The sequence below is a fragment of the Alternaria viburni genome, assembly GCF_023758015.1.
Source record: "Alternaria viburni strain BMP 2772 chromosome Unknown scaffold_26, whole genome shotgun sequence".
NCBI lineage: Eukaryota > Fungi > Ascomycota > Dothideomycetes > Pleosporales > Pleosporaceae > Alternaria > Alternaria viburni.
In genome coordinates, this window is record NW_026055795.1 from 533,150 (window position 1) to 548,941 (window position 15,792).

At 52.7% G+C, this 15,792-nt stretch overlaps 6 protein-coding genes across 6 annotated transcripts; 5 read left to right on the forward strand and 1 right to left on the reverse strand.

Moving 5' to 3' along the window:
- Positions 1 to 386: 386 nt before the first annotated feature.
- J4E79_009780 (uncharacterized protein) lies at positions 387 to 980 on the forward strand (the record flags this gene model as incomplete). Its single annotated transcript, XM_049358621.1, has 1 exon — positions 387 to 980. The coding sequence occupies one exon, from the start codon at positions 387 to 389 to the stop codon at positions 978 to 980; it is 594 nt and encodes a 197-aa protein (XP_049207091.1).
- Positions 981 to 1,286: 306 nt separating this feature from the next.
- Positions 1,287 to 4,031, forward strand: J4E79_009781 (uncharacterized protein; the record flags this gene model as incomplete). Its single annotated transcript, XM_049358622.1, has 2 exons — positions 1,287 to 1,472; positions 1,533 to 4,031. The coding sequence occupies 2 exons, from the start codon at positions 1,287 to 1,289 to the stop codon at positions 4,029 to 4,031; spliced, it is 2,685 nt and encodes an 894-aa protein (XP_049207092.1).
- Positions 4,032 to 7,986: 3,955 nt separating this feature from the next.
- On the forward strand, positions 7,987 to 9,379 carry J4E79_009782 (uncharacterized protein; the record flags this gene model as incomplete). The annotated part of the gene is made up of 3 exons (XM_049358623.1): positions 7,987 to 8,301; positions 8,352 to 9,046; positions 9,100 to 9,379. 3 exons carry the CDS (start codon positions 7,987 to 7,989, stop codon positions 9,377 to 9,379), a joined length of 1,290 nt encoding a protein of 429 aa, XP_049207093.1.
- A 184-nt stretch (positions 9,380 to 9,563) lies between these two features.
- On the reverse strand, positions 9,564 to 10,520 carry J4E79_009783 (uncharacterized protein; the record flags this gene model as incomplete). Its single annotated transcript, XM_049358624.1, has 1 exon — positions 9,564 to 10,520. The coding sequence occupies one exon, from the start codon at positions 10,518 to 10,520 to the stop codon at positions 9,564 to 9,566; it is 957 nt and encodes a 318-aa protein (XP_049207094.1).
- A 515-nt stretch (positions 10,521 to 11,035) lies between these two features.
- Positions 11,036 to 12,732, forward strand: J4E79_009784 (uncharacterized protein; the record flags this gene model as incomplete). The annotated part of the gene is made up of 3 exons (XM_049358625.1): positions 11,036 to 11,556; positions 11,609 to 11,707; positions 11,817 to 12,732. 3 exons carry the CDS (start codon positions 11,036 to 11,038, stop codon positions 12,730 to 12,732), a joined length of 1,536 nt encoding a protein of 511 aa, XP_049207095.1.
- A 1,171-nt stretch (positions 12,733 to 13,903) lies between these two features.
- Positions 13,904 to 15,611, forward strand: J4E79_009785 (uncharacterized protein; the record flags this gene model as incomplete). The annotated part of the gene is made up of 4 exons (XM_049358626.1): positions 13,904 to 13,970; positions 14,098 to 14,372; positions 14,428 to 14,499; positions 14,556 to 15,611. 4 exons carry the CDS (start codon positions 13,904 to 13,906, stop codon positions 15,609 to 15,611), a joined length of 1,470 nt encoding a protein of 489 aa, XP_049207096.1.
- Positions 15,612 to 15,792: the final 181 nt, after the last annotated feature.

Sequence of the window (15,792 nt, forward strand, 5' to 3'; positions counted from 1 at the left end):
TGTGGTGATGTGGGCTCACCATAAGACCGTAACACGTGATTTGATGGCGACTTGAGGAATTAGATACAATATATCCTAGTTCAAAGATGTTTGAACAGGACTGAAGCGCTGGTGAGGTTAGAGCGCTCACGATGCTCCACCATTAGCGAACCCTCGAGAACATGAGTCCCACTCCGAACTCCGAAAGTGGAGAACAAGCCTGGGCTAGTAAGGCTAGAATTGCGCCCTTCAAGAGCAACATCTCGAAGGCAGGTTCGTATTTAAAGTAAGCGGAGACGTGTTGCAATCAAGCTTGGTACCCGTGGACATCTACTACACCTGCGATCCTCACGGCATCTTCAAAAACTCATTATCCCTCCGCAGCACAGGGACCCACAGACACCGACATGCCTGAGCTTCCGAACATACAAATCCGCGACGCCGAATTCCCCGCCGACAAGCAGGTGGTGGGGCAGCTGTTCAGGGCGTACGCGGAGTCATTGCCCATCAGCCTAGACTTTCAAAATTTCGACCACGAGTTGGCGGAACTACCTGCCAAATACGCAACTGAAAAGGGAGGGGCTGTTTGGCTCCTGGTCTCCTCGGCAGGAGACGGGGAAAGGCACGAGAGTACCGCCGGCTTCAGCACCACCAGAGAGAACGAGCGAGCCATAGGATGCATAGCCATCCGACCCTTCTTCGCGACGCCCACCACGGCTGAATCTGCAGCACTACTGGCACAATCGACATCACCACCCACCAAGACATGCGAGCTCAAGCGCTTGTTTCTCGCGCCAGAAACGCGGGGAATGCGTCTCAGCAAACCATTGATGGAAATTGCGCTCTCGCATGCGAAGAAGCTAGGTTACGAAGAGATGCTGCTCGATACATTACGCAGCATGAAGACTGCAAGAAAGTTGTATGAGGGATACGGGTTTGAGGAGATTGACAGCTATTACGAGAACCCAGAGGACGCAGTGTTCTATCGCCTGAAGCTCTAATGTCGCGTTGGCGGTACTGTAGTCGCGTCGCGGGACGGGTGGACAAAGTAATTAAAGTTCAGGCGTGATCGCGCGTCGAGACCATCGTCATCGATTTTCCACTTAGCGCGTCCCCTTCATCGCGACCGCGTTCCACTGCATGCGGTCATCACCACCCACCCCTGGCGCTAGATACAATACCATCGTTCCCATTGATCTTGTTTTGAAGTAATCCTTCTCATCGCACGCGACATGACCGTTTCCCCTGTTACGAGCGCAATGTTTGGATCGCATTCTACACCCGCTTCATCGCCACCACCAGCCGACATGGATTCAGAGAGTGTACCGCAGTCGATGCAGCGGGAGGAGAAGCGCATGCGAACGCAACGCGAAAAGGACGACGCGAAACGCGAAGCACAACTAGAGAAAGAGAGGCAAGAAGACATCAAGAGCGGCAGGGAGGTACTCGACAAGAAGTTCCAGCAATTGGAGTTCTTGATGAACAAGAGCAAGGTCAGTTCATTTCTGGGACAGCATGCTATGCTGCTTTGAACAATCGCTAACGTATAGCAGCTGTATGCATCGGTTATGCTTGCGCAGATGCAGCAGCAAGAAGAACAGGAGCACGAGCAAGACGAGAAGACGAACGGCCAGACATCGAAGCGCGAAAAGATCGCCGACACAACAGCGGCAGCATCACAGCGACGAGCTACACGCGGATCTACGGCCAACGGCGCGACAACGGTGAAGCAGGAAGAAGAGGATGCGACGCCAAAGAAACGTGCGGGCAGACCAAAGAAGGCAGACACCAAGGGCCGTGCTAGACCCAAGAAGCAAACTTCGGACATAGCGAGCTACTTCAGCAAGGCAGATTTAGAGAAGAAGGCAGGCAATCAGGACGTGGGAGAGGCCTTGAAAGAAGCAGCAGAGGACAACAAGGACAACGTGAAGACGGGCGACATTGGCATGACAGACCTTAAATCTGCGCGGCAGCCGAAACTGGTCACTGGAGGAACCATGCGATCATATCAACTCGAGGGCCTTGAGTGGATGGTGTCACTATACAATAACGGCATCAATGGCATTCTAGCAGACGAGATGGGTCTCGGCAAGACCATCCAGACGATTGCGATGCTTGCACATCTATGGGAGAACAAGTCATATGGACCTTTCTTGATCGCTGCACCGCTGAGCACCACAAGCAATTGGGTTGCAGAGTTTGAGAAATGGACACCCAGCATGCCGGTCATGCTATACCATGGCGACAAGAAGGAGCGTGAAAGACTACGCAAGACGAGACTACGGAACCCCGGTACCGCCGACTTCCCTATCATGGTCACCAGCTACGAGATCTGCATGAACGATCGCAAGTACCTCACGAGTTTTGGCTGGCAGTTCATTATCATCGACGAAGGACATCGCATCAAGAACCTTGACTGCCGGCTGATCCGCGAATTGCAACAATTCCAGTCCGCGAACCGTCTCCTCATCACCGGTACGCCATTGCAGAACAATCTTGTGGAGCTGTGGTCGCTGCTGCATTTCCTTCTGCCCACGGTATTCGATAAGTTGTCCACATTTGAGAGCTGGTTCGACTTCTCTGGGCTGAAAGATAAATCGAGCTTCGAACAACTGTTATCGGAAGAGCGACAGCAGTATCTGGTCAAGTCACTGCATGCTGTCTTGAAGCCATTCTTACTGCGACGAGTCAAGACGGACGTCGAAAGCTTAATGCCCAAGAAACGCGAGTATGTGTTGTACGCCCCGTTGACTTCTATGCAACGTGAGCTGTACCAGGCGATTCTTGATGGCACTAGTCGATCTTATCTTGAAGAAAAGGCTGTTGAACGATTGAGCATTGGTCTAAGCAGTCGAGCAGGAACGCCATTGAGTATCCGCAGTAACAACGGTGGTCTCAAACGTAAGGCTTTGAGTAGCAGGGAGACACCAAGCAAGAGCGCGAAGACGTCTCGAGCAGGTACGCCCGCATCTGTCGCCTCAACAAGAAGTCGAGGCCGGCCCAAGAAGAACTATGAAGAAGTGAGCGATGATGAGTACTTCGATGGTTTAGACAAGGAAGAATCCGAGGATGAAGAACAAGACCTGAGCTCTGATGCTGAAGAAGAGAGAACGCGAGCCGCGACTTTTGAGATCGCAAAGCGTCAGCTCATGCAGAAGAAGCTTGGTAACCCCATCATGCAGCTCCGACTGTGCTGTAACTCGCCATACAACTTCTTCAACCCTTTCATACGAGCAGACACTGACGGAGCCGAAACCTTCGCATCGGAGACAGAACCCGATGAGACTATCGTGTCAACTTCTGGCAAGATGCTTCTCCTCGATGCACTTCTCCCCGAGCTGATACGTCGCGGCCACAAGGTCCTGATCTTTTCTCAGTTCACCACCACCCTGGACCTCCTTGGTCACTACCTCGACCTACGGTCCTGGAACTACGCCCGTATCGATGGATCTGTCGCACAAACAGACCGTCAAGAGCAAATCCTAGCCTTCAACAAGCCATCTACTACAAAGGAGGCTGCGGACATCTTCATCCTATCCACCCGCGCCGGCGGCCAAGGCATCAACCTCGCAGCAGCAGATACAGTGATCCTCTTCGACAGCGACTGGAACCCTCAGCAAGATCTCCAAGCCATGGACCGCGCCCATCGCATCGGTCAAACCCGCAACGTCATCGTCTACCGCTTCGCAACACGCAATACAGTCGAGCAGAAACTGCTTGAATCTGCAGAAGCAAAGCGTCGGCTCGAAAAGCTTGTCATTAGAAAGGGTGGTGTGCGGAATGACCGGGGCGGGACTCGAGGTAATGAGAAGGAGCAAGAGGTTGAGGAATTACAGAAGCTCCTCAGGAGAAGCGATGGAGAGAAGTTTGATGTTGAGGCTACGGAAAGCGGAAAGGTGTTGGGGAAGGAGGAGTTGGAGATTCTGTTGGATAGGAGTGATGAGGCGTATGAGAGGGCGGAGAAGGGATTGGATATTGGTGGTGAGGGTGCTGTCTTTCAGGCTGTGGGGAAGAGAGAGGAAGGTGCTCTCATGGAGGGACTCAGAGCGTAGTAAATTTAGCCATCTTTGTTTTTCAATACCCAGCATGTTTACAAAAAGACCTAGGCGTATCTTTTGGTGGTGCTGTGACTTGGACGGTGGATCCTCGGGTGGCTGGGTGGCTGCTTCCTCCCTTGCAGGTCAACGCGTCATGGGCGCGTCGCTATTCCCCGCTCTGCAGCCCTTCTATTGTCCTCATACCAAACATCGGATTTACGACTGAGATCGAACGATGGGGTTTTTTCTGTGCCGTGCGTGCGCCATGGATGCCCAAGGCATCGCGCCTCATTAAAGCTGGTCAGCAGAGAGCCTCGCGCGGCGCGGATGACAGCGGCTAATACATGCTTTCGGAAGAGGCCAACTTACCCTGTAACGCACCCCATCATGGATGGTACCTTGCATCGAACTTACTCTCCAGATGTCAGAAAACCTTCAATTTTGACGGTCCGGCATTACCATGTCATCGCTACTATCAAATTTCGGTATTGTCGGCATCTTGCATTTAGCCTTTTCAACACGCGAACGCTCTTAAATCTACGAGACACACGTGGGCATGTGCCGGGCAATGCTTCAGATGCCCCACAACACCATTCGGTTGGTTGCACGGCGCATCCACCATGCTTCTTTGCGGCTACGAGTACGATCATATTGGACGACGCAACGACAGCTGGATCCGCGTACCGAGCTATGACGCCAGAGAGCAATTGGAACGCACACATTGACCTCGATATTCCCCACAACTTTTCAATCCTTCCAGAAATGACACTCTTGGATGGTCTCCCACATATGCGCAATCGCAACAGGCCCCACAAAGATACCCATCGGTTGGCCTCCATATTAACAATAACGTGGATATCTGTAAACACTTGTACGACCATCAAAGCTTACAGTTTCAATCTAGAAGACGAGTTTGGCACTGTCTTTCATTGGTCTGTTGCACATTCTCAGACTCGAAGGAGCCTCACATGCACGCGGCCAAATACTCAGTAAACCTATCTGTTATATTAAGTAAACATGTTTTTCATTGTCGCCTGGCTGTCTCTCCCTAGCTTCCGTGAGGCCATGTGGAAGTGTGATTAATACCTGGGTTTGCTCACTGGAAATGTCTGGTTTACCTGGTATCTCATCGACCTTTCCAGAAAGTCTACCATGCATTGGAGACTGATCAGCCTGGCAGGAGGTTTGAGCCTCTCCGGAGTTTCAGCTTCAGCTGACCCGTCGATCAAAACCACACTCGTTGTGCATCCACGAGGACCTCTTGACGTATCAGAAGGCATCGAAGATACCGTTGCGCAACATCTCGAGAAACGCAACACTACGACGCCAAACCTGTACTCTCGCTCTCTTCACTACTTGTTCCCTCGACAAGCGGCGGGACGCTGTGGTGCTGATTTCAGTAACCAGAGATGCGGTGGTAACCAGTGCTGCTCAAGTTATGGCTACTGTGGGACTGAGTTCGAGGTATGCGCAATCCCAACATGTCGATTTCACGCAAGCTTACGGGGGTCTTTTTAGCACTGCGGTGTCATAGTTGGATGTCAGCCTGACTTCGGAAGATGCGGTGATGCAGCACCAGAGCCTACCACAACACCTACGCCCACACCGACTCCCACCCCTCTGCCGCCTACGAGCTCAGTCCCTGCCCCTTCGAGCTCATCTGCTCTCCCACCACTCCCATCCGGTACGCTCATCCCGTCAACGAATGGGCAATGCGGAAACGCGACCACGTGTGCCGGCTCCGCCTTTGGAAGCTGCTGCTCGGAGTACTACTATTGTGGTAATTCCGTGGACTTCTGCGGCACTGGTTGTCGTCTTGGCTTTGGGACTTGCGGTGGCGTGGCACCGCCGCCAGGTTCTTCCTCTGCGCCGGCCCCTGCTCCCACCAGCTCTTCAACTCGACCGTCGCCCACGCCGACTACTACTTCCACACCAGCACCAGTACCAACAACTAGCCGGACCTCTTCTGCGGCGCCTGTTCCGACCAATGTCAGTACTGGCGGACGGTGTGGAGCAGATGGGAATGGCCAGACTTGTACGGGTAGTACTTTCGGGACATGCTGTTCAAGCTATGGGTGGTGTGGCAATGATGAACTTGACTACTGTAGACTGTCGTGGGGTTGCCAGCCGCAGTTCGGAACCTGTACTTAGTCACAGCCTTATCAACGGTGCAGCAAAGTCGGTCAGGCTCCTTGATGAGTGCAGTAACGGCCTTGGTGAGCTTCAAGACAGCATACACAGGAGCAAAGAGTTGTCCATAGATCGTGCTGGCATAAACATCTCATCCATACATAACAGCTTCGGTATCCGAAGAACATGCGTCTATGTTTGTCTTCCCGTGTAAAATCTCGTCCTAAATGGTTGATGTCACCGGAGAGTGCCGCACATGCAAACTTGAGCCTCGTCACGTACATTGGTTGCGGAGAATGCCATGTTACGTGCGATGATAAAATGACATTAGCATCAATGTAAAGTGCTCCTGACATCTTAGACTGTCGCACCGCTGTCAGGACAACTTTGACGCTTCCATCAAACCTAATCGTAAATCATACATCCATCGTGAAAGGCCTAGGCACAACTTTGCACGCCTTTCAAGTGGATACTCTATTACCTTGAACCTGCTTAGCATTGATTTTTACCGGCAGCATGGTGCTCTATTCAGATGGTCGATTGTGAGGAACTGAGCTTGAGGATGTGATTGGCCATGCGCTTGTGCTTGATCAAAGCGCACGCTACGGTGAGACAACTACCACCCTCTACTTCCATAGTGCGTCCCAGTCAACCCATGAGTACCGTCCATGTTTGCGTGGTGACACTCCTGACGGAAAATATCGGCTGCAGTACTACTAGCGAATGCGAAAGTTCTACCTAAGTATGTAGCGCCAGGGTGAACGACAGGTACTAGTGTGTCTAGATCTTGAGATCGAAAAAGAAAAGTACGGGGAAAATGCCCTGCGCAAACAAATCTTGGTAGCGGAGATGGGAGCAGTGGATGGAGGACTCCATGCCGATCTCTGCCGGTAACATCGCGTGCCTCCACATCTGGGCATCTCCTCGGTTTTGTGCAAAGTGCTACACTTCACAGCCACATGCGTCCGCAGCAACGCCTCCATCCGCGACCCAAGAAAACTAGTATACAGTTGGCACGCTGCAAGATCGATCAAGTGCGTCTGTGACGTATGATCTTGGCAGCCTAGGAGAGCAGAGAGTTTACCATCAACATCGCCGTCATTGGCCCAAGGCGCTTTGACCGAGGCAACTTTCCAAATATTTTACTGCCCGTCTTTTGATAAATTTCCTTCAGGGGTGTCTAAGTTGCATCGGAAGTAGCGTTGTGCAGATCTCACGATGCTTTGGTATACGGGAAGCTGACCGTTCTCCATAATTGGGTACGGGCTCTGATCCTGTTGGTTCGGGCACGCTAACATCCGGAGGGTACCCCTGGTAAGTGCCGCCAACTACCGCATCGTGCATACCAACTTCAGCCAGGTCTTAGACCTTTGGGGACGGCTAGTATCATAACTCTCGCAGGTGCCTCCTGTTCGGCGCGGGTGGCGGTTGCTTGATATTGGCCACAATCCCACTTTCTCCCCATCTGACCTTTCTTCCTCGGGCACTACCCCGGATCCATAGGTAATAGTCTGGCGCCTAAGGTTCCGATCGAGAGCAGTTCACGAATCACAGACGAGTGGTTGTCATCTCCACAGGCTCCCGTGCAGCCCAAAGCGTCCTTGGAGATGGCCGTCGCCCGTTGTGTACTATCGACCAAGAGATCGACAGCGGGGTCTTTGTTGAACGACCAGGTCAACCGCGGCCATGCTCACGTCGCCGATGCGCGTCATGCAGACTATGGGTGACAGCAAACGTGATGGCGATGTTGGGTACGTACCTGCAGATTGGTATATAGCATGCCCGACCCATCTGGTCGATATTTCATTGCCAGCATCAAGTCTTCTCATCAATCACAAACATGCACTTCTCTTCTCTTCAATTAGCTTTGATCGCCGCGGCGCCCCTTGCCAGCGCTTGGCCAACTGCCATCTTGGACGCTGCTGGTCATGATCCCGAGCTCCTGAAGCGCGCCGAGGAGGCCGCGAGACTGGTGAAGCTGCAAGGCCGTCAAGGTGGTGCAGGTGCTGCAACAGCCATCTTTGAGCCAGTGCCTAAATTCGACGCGAAGGCCCAGTACATCAACATCTCCAAGGGTAGCGGCCACGAGTACGTTGCTCCAGGAGCGGATGACCTCCGAGGACCTTGCCCTGGTCTTAACGCTTTCGCCAACCACGTAAGTCCTCCACTGTGTCCTACTTAGTTGACGATACTAACACGTTAAAGAACTACCTACCCCACAATGGATACGCCACTGTTGCACAATACATCGAAGCCACCCAAAAGGTGGTGGGCATGGGCCCCGTCCTGTCGACCTTCCTCTCAGTTCTTGGTGGCGCCCTCGACGGTGACCTTCTTAGCTGGTCCATGGGTGGCACGCCATCCATCGCGCAAGCAGGCGTCACAGGTACCCTGGGCAATGGGCTGAGCGGCTCCCACAACAAGTACGAAGCCGATGCTTCGCCAACAAGGCCCGACCTTTACCAGGCTGGCAACAACTACAAGACTGTCGCTAGCCAGTTCCAAGAGCTGATTGACTACTCACCCGGTGGTGTCGTCACCTTGGATAGCTTGACTGAGTTCCGAAGCCACCGCTTCGATGTGCAGAAGCAGACTAACCCCTACTTCTTCAACGGACCATTCTCCGGTGTGTTGGTGCAACCTGCTGCGTACACCTTCATCTTCCGCTTCATGGCCAACCACACTGCTCAAGACCCCACTGGTATCCTCCCATACGACGTCCTCAAGTCGTGGTTCGGTATTGAGGGAAACAACGGTAACTACAGGGCTGTCCAGGGCGGAGAGAAGATCCCAGAGAACTGGTACCGTCGTGCTCTTGAGTACCCTTACGAGACCACCTACTTCCTTGCGGATGCTGTCAACGCTGCTCTTCTCCACCCCAAGTTCCTCGACATTGGCGGGTACGTTCATCCTCCTCTGACATTGCGTAAAACTCTTACTAACACACTTTCAGAAACACTGGTACTCCCAACTCTTTCGTCGGTGTTGATGTTGCCGACTTGACTGGCGGTGTCTTCAACGGCGCTTCTCTCCTCGAGGGCAACAACCTTGGCTGCTTCGTCTACCAGGCATCAGCCCAAGGCAAGGCCGACATTCTCCTCGGACCCCTCAACGCCCTCACCAGTGCCATCGGAAGCCTGATCGGACCTCTTGGCTGCCCAGAGTTGATGACGCTCGACAAGAACTTGCTCAAGCAGTTCCCCGGCTACACCAAGTCGCCCGTCTACGGTTAGAACAGGTGGAAAAGGAAAGGAATAATGTATATAGTTAGTAAGATGTCAGGTGTAAAGACGTCCTGACAGTAGTATAACGAAATGAACATAATGACACGACTTCACAACCTCTGACCTCTCCTTGCGATGCTTTCAATTGTGTGTTGACCCTTGCTAAAGCAAAGGTGTTGAGGAATATTATGGTTCACGACTTTTGCTTTTCGCCGTCAATGAAGTCACGAATGGTCTGTTCGAGCCCAACGTCTTCACTAAACCCTAGATCTCTCGCTCTCGCCGTGTCGTACTTCGCCGGCCAGCTCAATACGATCCTCTGCGTAGTTTCATCTCTCTTCTCTTTCACCAAAGCTCTCGTCTCCTTTCCAGCGACCTTTTCCAAAGCGTCCAAGATTTCTCCGCTCGTAGCTGTGTAACCGGGTAACAGCACTTGGCGGAAGTGCCCAAACTTTTCCGCCGGAACTTTAATGGCATGCACGAGGTTTGTCGCCAGCGCGCGCGGTGAAGTAAGCCATATGCCAATGCTGGGGTCGACTGGTAGCTCTGACTCTTTTCCATGGATCGGCTCGCGTACAATGCCAGAGACGAAGGACGAAGCCGCAGCAGTTGGTGCGCCTGCTCTTACGAAGACAGTTGGCAGGCGCACGACTCGTCCGTCAATAAGCCCGCGCCGCGAATAGTCGTTGAGAAGGAACTCGATCATGAGTTTCTGTGTGCCATAGCTCGACTCCGGCATAGGCACAATGTCCGTCTCTGTGGCTACGTTTTCTACTGCTTTTCGTCCGAAAACTGCGCAGGAAGACGTGAAGACTACTTTGATTCCTGGTCGCTTGATCCTGATTGTATCCAGTAGCTGGCGTACAGATTCGAAGTTGACTTTGAGACCAAGCTCAAGGTTCGCTTCGCTACCACTCGACATGATGCCATGTAGAATATATACGGCATCCGGTGATTGGGCGATGAGGTCTTCGCATGCGGAAAGCGAGGTGAGATCTGCCGACGTGCATTGCACGTTCTGCGACGATGTTGGATTGGGAGGCGGGTTAACGTCGGCTAAAATGAGTGCGTCTGCGGTGTTTGTCTCGATGAGTTTCTTTGCCAGAATTTGGCCGACAAAGCCGCCGGCCCCAGTGATTAAGACTTTCATTTTAATCTCTGAACGACGAATGCGAATTTGGAGTAGGATTTCGAGTAAGGCTTGGATTCAGGTCTCTTACCACTGCTGGATGATGCCGTACTTAACATTGTCGACGGTTCGGTGACGATACCGATGTACAAAGTGGGGAAGTGTGGGGACGGCGCCTGCCCCGGATCATTGTCGGCCGAGTTTGTACCTACTGCCTCTTCATAACGAAGGATTCTCAACCATTACGCCATGCATGCGCGTTTCCATACATTCTTACTGAGCGCAAATATCTCTCGGTGTCGTACGTCTTATAGTTCATCCATTCCAGGTTAATACACCGCGATGTCAGCATCCAAGAGCCTAGTGAAAAACCTGCTCGTAATTTCGTCGGTTGAAGACCCCGATGGGGTGCATGCAGCTATGACATGACTAGTGACGACGTTGATCCGTGATAATCTGGGGTACTGGGAAAGGTACAAATAACCATGATGGGGTAACGCCAATCCCCACCTCCGCAGTCTTCTCATCCATCAACCATGGCGCTCGCTGCAGCACTCCTCCTCGGACTCAGTCAACTTCAACTAGTGACTGCTGTCAGCTCTCTGCATGTCGACACATCTTCTGGACCGGTTGAAGGCTTTACAGATGACATCACACCAAACGTAGCACAGTACTTGGGTATACCCTTTGCCGAACAGCCTGTGGGAGCCCGACGCTGGTTGCCACCGGCTCCAAAGTGCAGAGCGAACGAGCCGCTCAAAGCAACCAACCTAGGGCCTTCTTGCCCCCAATTCGAAGGCGATGCACCTAATGTCTGGTTGACGGACGCGCCAGAGTTCATCATCTCGCCACGCGACTACCAATCAGAGGAATGTCTAAATCTTAACATCTGGGCTCCTTTGTCTACCTGTGAGACCGATAAAGACGAGTCGGAGCCGTTACCCGTCCTGGTCTGGATTCATGGTGGAGGTTTCGTGACGGGCGGACCGACGGTGCCCTACCAGGTCCCAGCCAGATGGGTGGAACGAACAGGAAAGCACATTGTCGTTGGGATCAAGTAAGTCTCGCTCAATTTATATGACCCAACACATGTCTTACCAACACCACAGCTACCGTTTGAACATCTTTGGCTTTCCCAATGCCAAAGCCCTTGCCGATGACGAACAGAATCTGGCCTTCCTAGATCAGCGTCTCGCTCTAGAGTGGATGTAAGTGTGCATACGTGAACTTGTCATGGACCAGTTTATTATACCCATTTCTTCTTCTCGGATCTATAGCTTCTTTAAGTCATGGACCAGAAACTTACTCATCTTGCAGTCGCGACAACATAGCCAACTTCGGTGGTGATCCAGATCGTATCACGCTCTGGGGCCAGTCTGCAGGCGCCATCTCTGTCGATTACTACAACTTCGCTTATCCCGAAGACCCTATTGTCTCGGGCCTGATCATGAACTCTGGATCGTCTTTCCTGTCGATCGAGAGCGCTGATACCCAGCAAACGAACTTCACCTTCGTCGCTCAACACTTCGGATGTGACGAGACCGATGCCGATGCCGAAATCGACTGCCTGCGCAAGATCGAATCGAGTGACATTGAGAGCTTCTTGAAGGAATACTCTGACAATGGCACTTCGCCGGGTGTGAGATTCGTCCCAGTCGTCGACAATGTCACGGTTTTCTCCAACTACACGGAACGCGCTCAGGCTGGGAATTTTACACTCAAACCGGCGATCATTGGAACAACAGATAACGAGGGTAGCGCCTTCCCCGCATACAACGCGACATACGGGCCACCTCAGGCTGAGGCCGATGCTGCAACTGCTTCAAACTTCCTCTGCCCAATTGTGAAGACGACCTACGATCGCATGGCAGCCAACACGACTACCTTCCGCTATCTGTACGCTGGCAACTTCAGTAACATCGCGCCTCGATTCTGGCAGGGTGCATTTCACTCGTCTGATCTTCCGCTATACTTCGGTACTTACGGTATTGCGAGAGGCAACGGTACCGATTTCGAAAGGGAGGTAAGCGAGCAAGCGCAAGACTACTACCTTGCTTTCGCGGAGGATCCAGTCAACGGGCTACCCAAATTGGGGTGGGAAGCCTACAAGTCCAGTGGCGAGGGTGTGTTACTTGGTTATGATGGAGAGGTCACGCAGAGTATCGCTGCAAGCGAATTGGAGAGTGCGTGTGACGGGCTCACGCCGAATGGGAACCCGCTGCCGCCGTTGTGAAAGAACAAGACCCAGGCTTCTTGTAGGATTGCGGCGTAGCGAGAGAGTCGTGTAAGACCAAGAGCTTGCTGTTCCAGTTATTCCGCCTGAATCCCACAATATGACACATGGTCGAAATCTCCTGCGCCGCTTCATTCATTTACATGCAAGAGATCGATCGCACCACGTCCTCGGCTCAAGAACCGTTTCCCCGCCTTCCTTCGCTTATCTCTCATCTTGCGTATCGAGCTCGGTAGAAGATCCAAATGCGGTCTCAGGCATAATAAGCCTGCAGACATGGATATACGCAACAGATGCTCAGTGACCGTAACGAGATTTGAGAAAGTTCGGCTACAGCACCCCATGCCGACCTCCATATATAGCTCAAGCCACCCGGTATACCAGGCGTTCTCGTGATATAGCACGGCTCCATGAAACCGAAGACCCTGGACCCTTGTCATCTCTGATCTGACAGCGGCCCGTAAAAGCAACTCGGCTTCTCATGCACGTCGTTCACACATGGGCAGCCACCAAAAGACGGCTCGGTGTAACCGATATGAGATATTCACAGGGGTTCACGGTTGCTTCTGGGCGATTAGCGACTGCGCCATCGATGTATCTGCGGGACTAGGTGCGTGATGCGACGATCGCCGATTGCGACGTGACAGCTGGGGGAGCGTGCATGGAGGGTGAAAAGCAAAGTGTGGCGTAATCGTGGCGTATTGGAACATGGGAACAACCCTACACATGCATTTGAGATGCAAACAATCAAAGCACCGGAAATGGCTAGACCTATTCACAAAGTCAAGTAACGGGAATTGCTGACCTAAGGTATGCATGAAGTTGACAGTGGCTGGTGCGCGAGCGCGAAGCGTGACACGTGTCTGTGGCTTCGACGTGTGGCTTTCACTGCCACTGCGGGGTTCAGCCTTTGCACTTGCCGCATAGCGTGTTTGAGAAGTGACGTCAACCTGGAGCTTCCAAGATCAGGTAGCAACAAACAGGAACGACACGTGGTGTAGCGTTCCAATTGACGAGCTTCAAAACTGGTTGACAGCCCTTCAACCAAACTCCTCTACTTTACGAACTCCCTAGCCCTTGAACACGCACTGCCCGCTGCGAGCTACTAGACCTACGAGCTCGACAGCTACTAGCAAACCGAATACAAAGACGGACAGTCTCACTGCACATCATGGCTAACCAGGCGCCCGCATCTCTCGTGGAAGCGTTGACAGCCTCTGGTGGTGCTGAACCAGCTGGTAAATGCCACTTCCAAGCCTTCGTCCGCCGAATGACGATGTGATGAATGATCAATGCCGCGATAGACGCACGTTCACTCATTGATACCGACTTTGGGCACGAAACTTGCTAACGCGCATGTACCAGGCTTCCTCAACGACATCGTCAAGAACCTTTGGCCAAACATCTGCGTCGCAGGCTCCAACATCATCAAAGACACCGTCGAACCTATTCTCGCCTCAACACTACCTGGCCCTCTGAAAAACCTGAAGTTTGTCAAAATCGACTTTGGTCACATCCCCATCGGCTTCTCCAACGTCGATGTCCACAAGACCAAGAATGACGGCATCAAGCTCGATATGGACATGACCTGGGAAGGTGTGTGCGACTTTGAGCTTGACGGCAGCATGGTGCCTAAAGTGGTAAGTTTTGAAAGCAATGAAGGAAGTCAGTCAGCTGAGCTAATATGGTATACAGGGTGTTGAGAAGGTCCACATGAAGGGCCGAATCAGCGTACTGCTATGCCCTCTAGTAAACATCATCCCGTTGGTAAGTCCTCGCAACGTCATGGATACTCTCAGTTCCTATACTAAAGCGATCCCTAGATCGGCGCAGCACAAGTCGCCTTCCTCAACACCCCAAGCCTCAAGCTCGACTTCACCGACGCCGCCAACATTGCCGACTTCTCTGTTATCGACAGCACCGTCCGCAAGACCATCCTCGGCATCATCGATAGCATGGCCGTGCTCCCCAACCGCTTCCTCGTCAAGATGATGAACGACGTTGATTACTTCAAGTGCCACCAGCCCCACCACGGTATCATCCGCATCACAGTCGCCCGCGCAACCGGGATTAGTGCTCCCAAGAAGGGCGAGAAGAAGAGTACCATGAGGAAGCTTCTATCCAAGGTCAAGCTCGAGGACGTACCAGATTGCTACGTCAAGGTCAAAGTAGGCGCGGAAGAAGAGTGGAAGACGAGCGTCGTGGATAACAACCACGAGCCAGAGTGGAACGAGACTCACGACTTCTTGGTCTCAGACTTCGAGCAGGATATCACCGTAGACATCCAGGACGATGACTTGGCAGGTGATGACGACATTGGTATTGGCTCCACCAGCGTCAAGGAGATTCTCCTCAAGGGCGGTTCGCAGGATTTGGAGCTCTCGCACAAGGGCGATGCTACTCAAGCGCGTCTCCTGATCCACGCCAAATTCTTCAACTTCGTCAATGACGCACAGGTCCTCTCTTCGGCTAACGCTCAAGGCCAGGCTGAAGGCCAAGTCTGCGGTCTAGCCACCGTCCTCGTTGCCAGTGCTGGTGGCCTCCAGGGTAACCGCGACGAGCTCAACCCAAGCGTCAAGGTCACCTGGGGCGACAAGACGTTCCAGACCGCAGTCAAGACGTACACTCCCGGCACTGACATCTTCAACCCTTCTTTCGACCAGGCGTTCCGTATTCCGCTCACTGCAGCTATGCTTGCGAACCCTGGCGCTTTCAAGATCGCGTTGCTGAACAAGGACGTCGAGTTTGGAAGTGCGCAGGTGGGCTTCCAGGATGTGATGGGTGCGGAGGGTATGGCTGTGCATGACACTTTTGATGTTGGAAATGGCGCGACGATTAGAGCTGCGGTTATTCTGAACGGTGCTAAGTTGGCTGAGTAGGGTACCAGTCGACGATGAGGGGACGTTTTGATGGGGGCGATACATAGCATGATGAACCGGCGAGCTGCATATCAATAGCAATGAAGACATGAATAACGGCATCATTAACTTATGCAAAATTGTCGAAACGCCTTGCTGAGATTGTCGTGCTTTGTCGTACTCGCACACAGACGTCTTACGC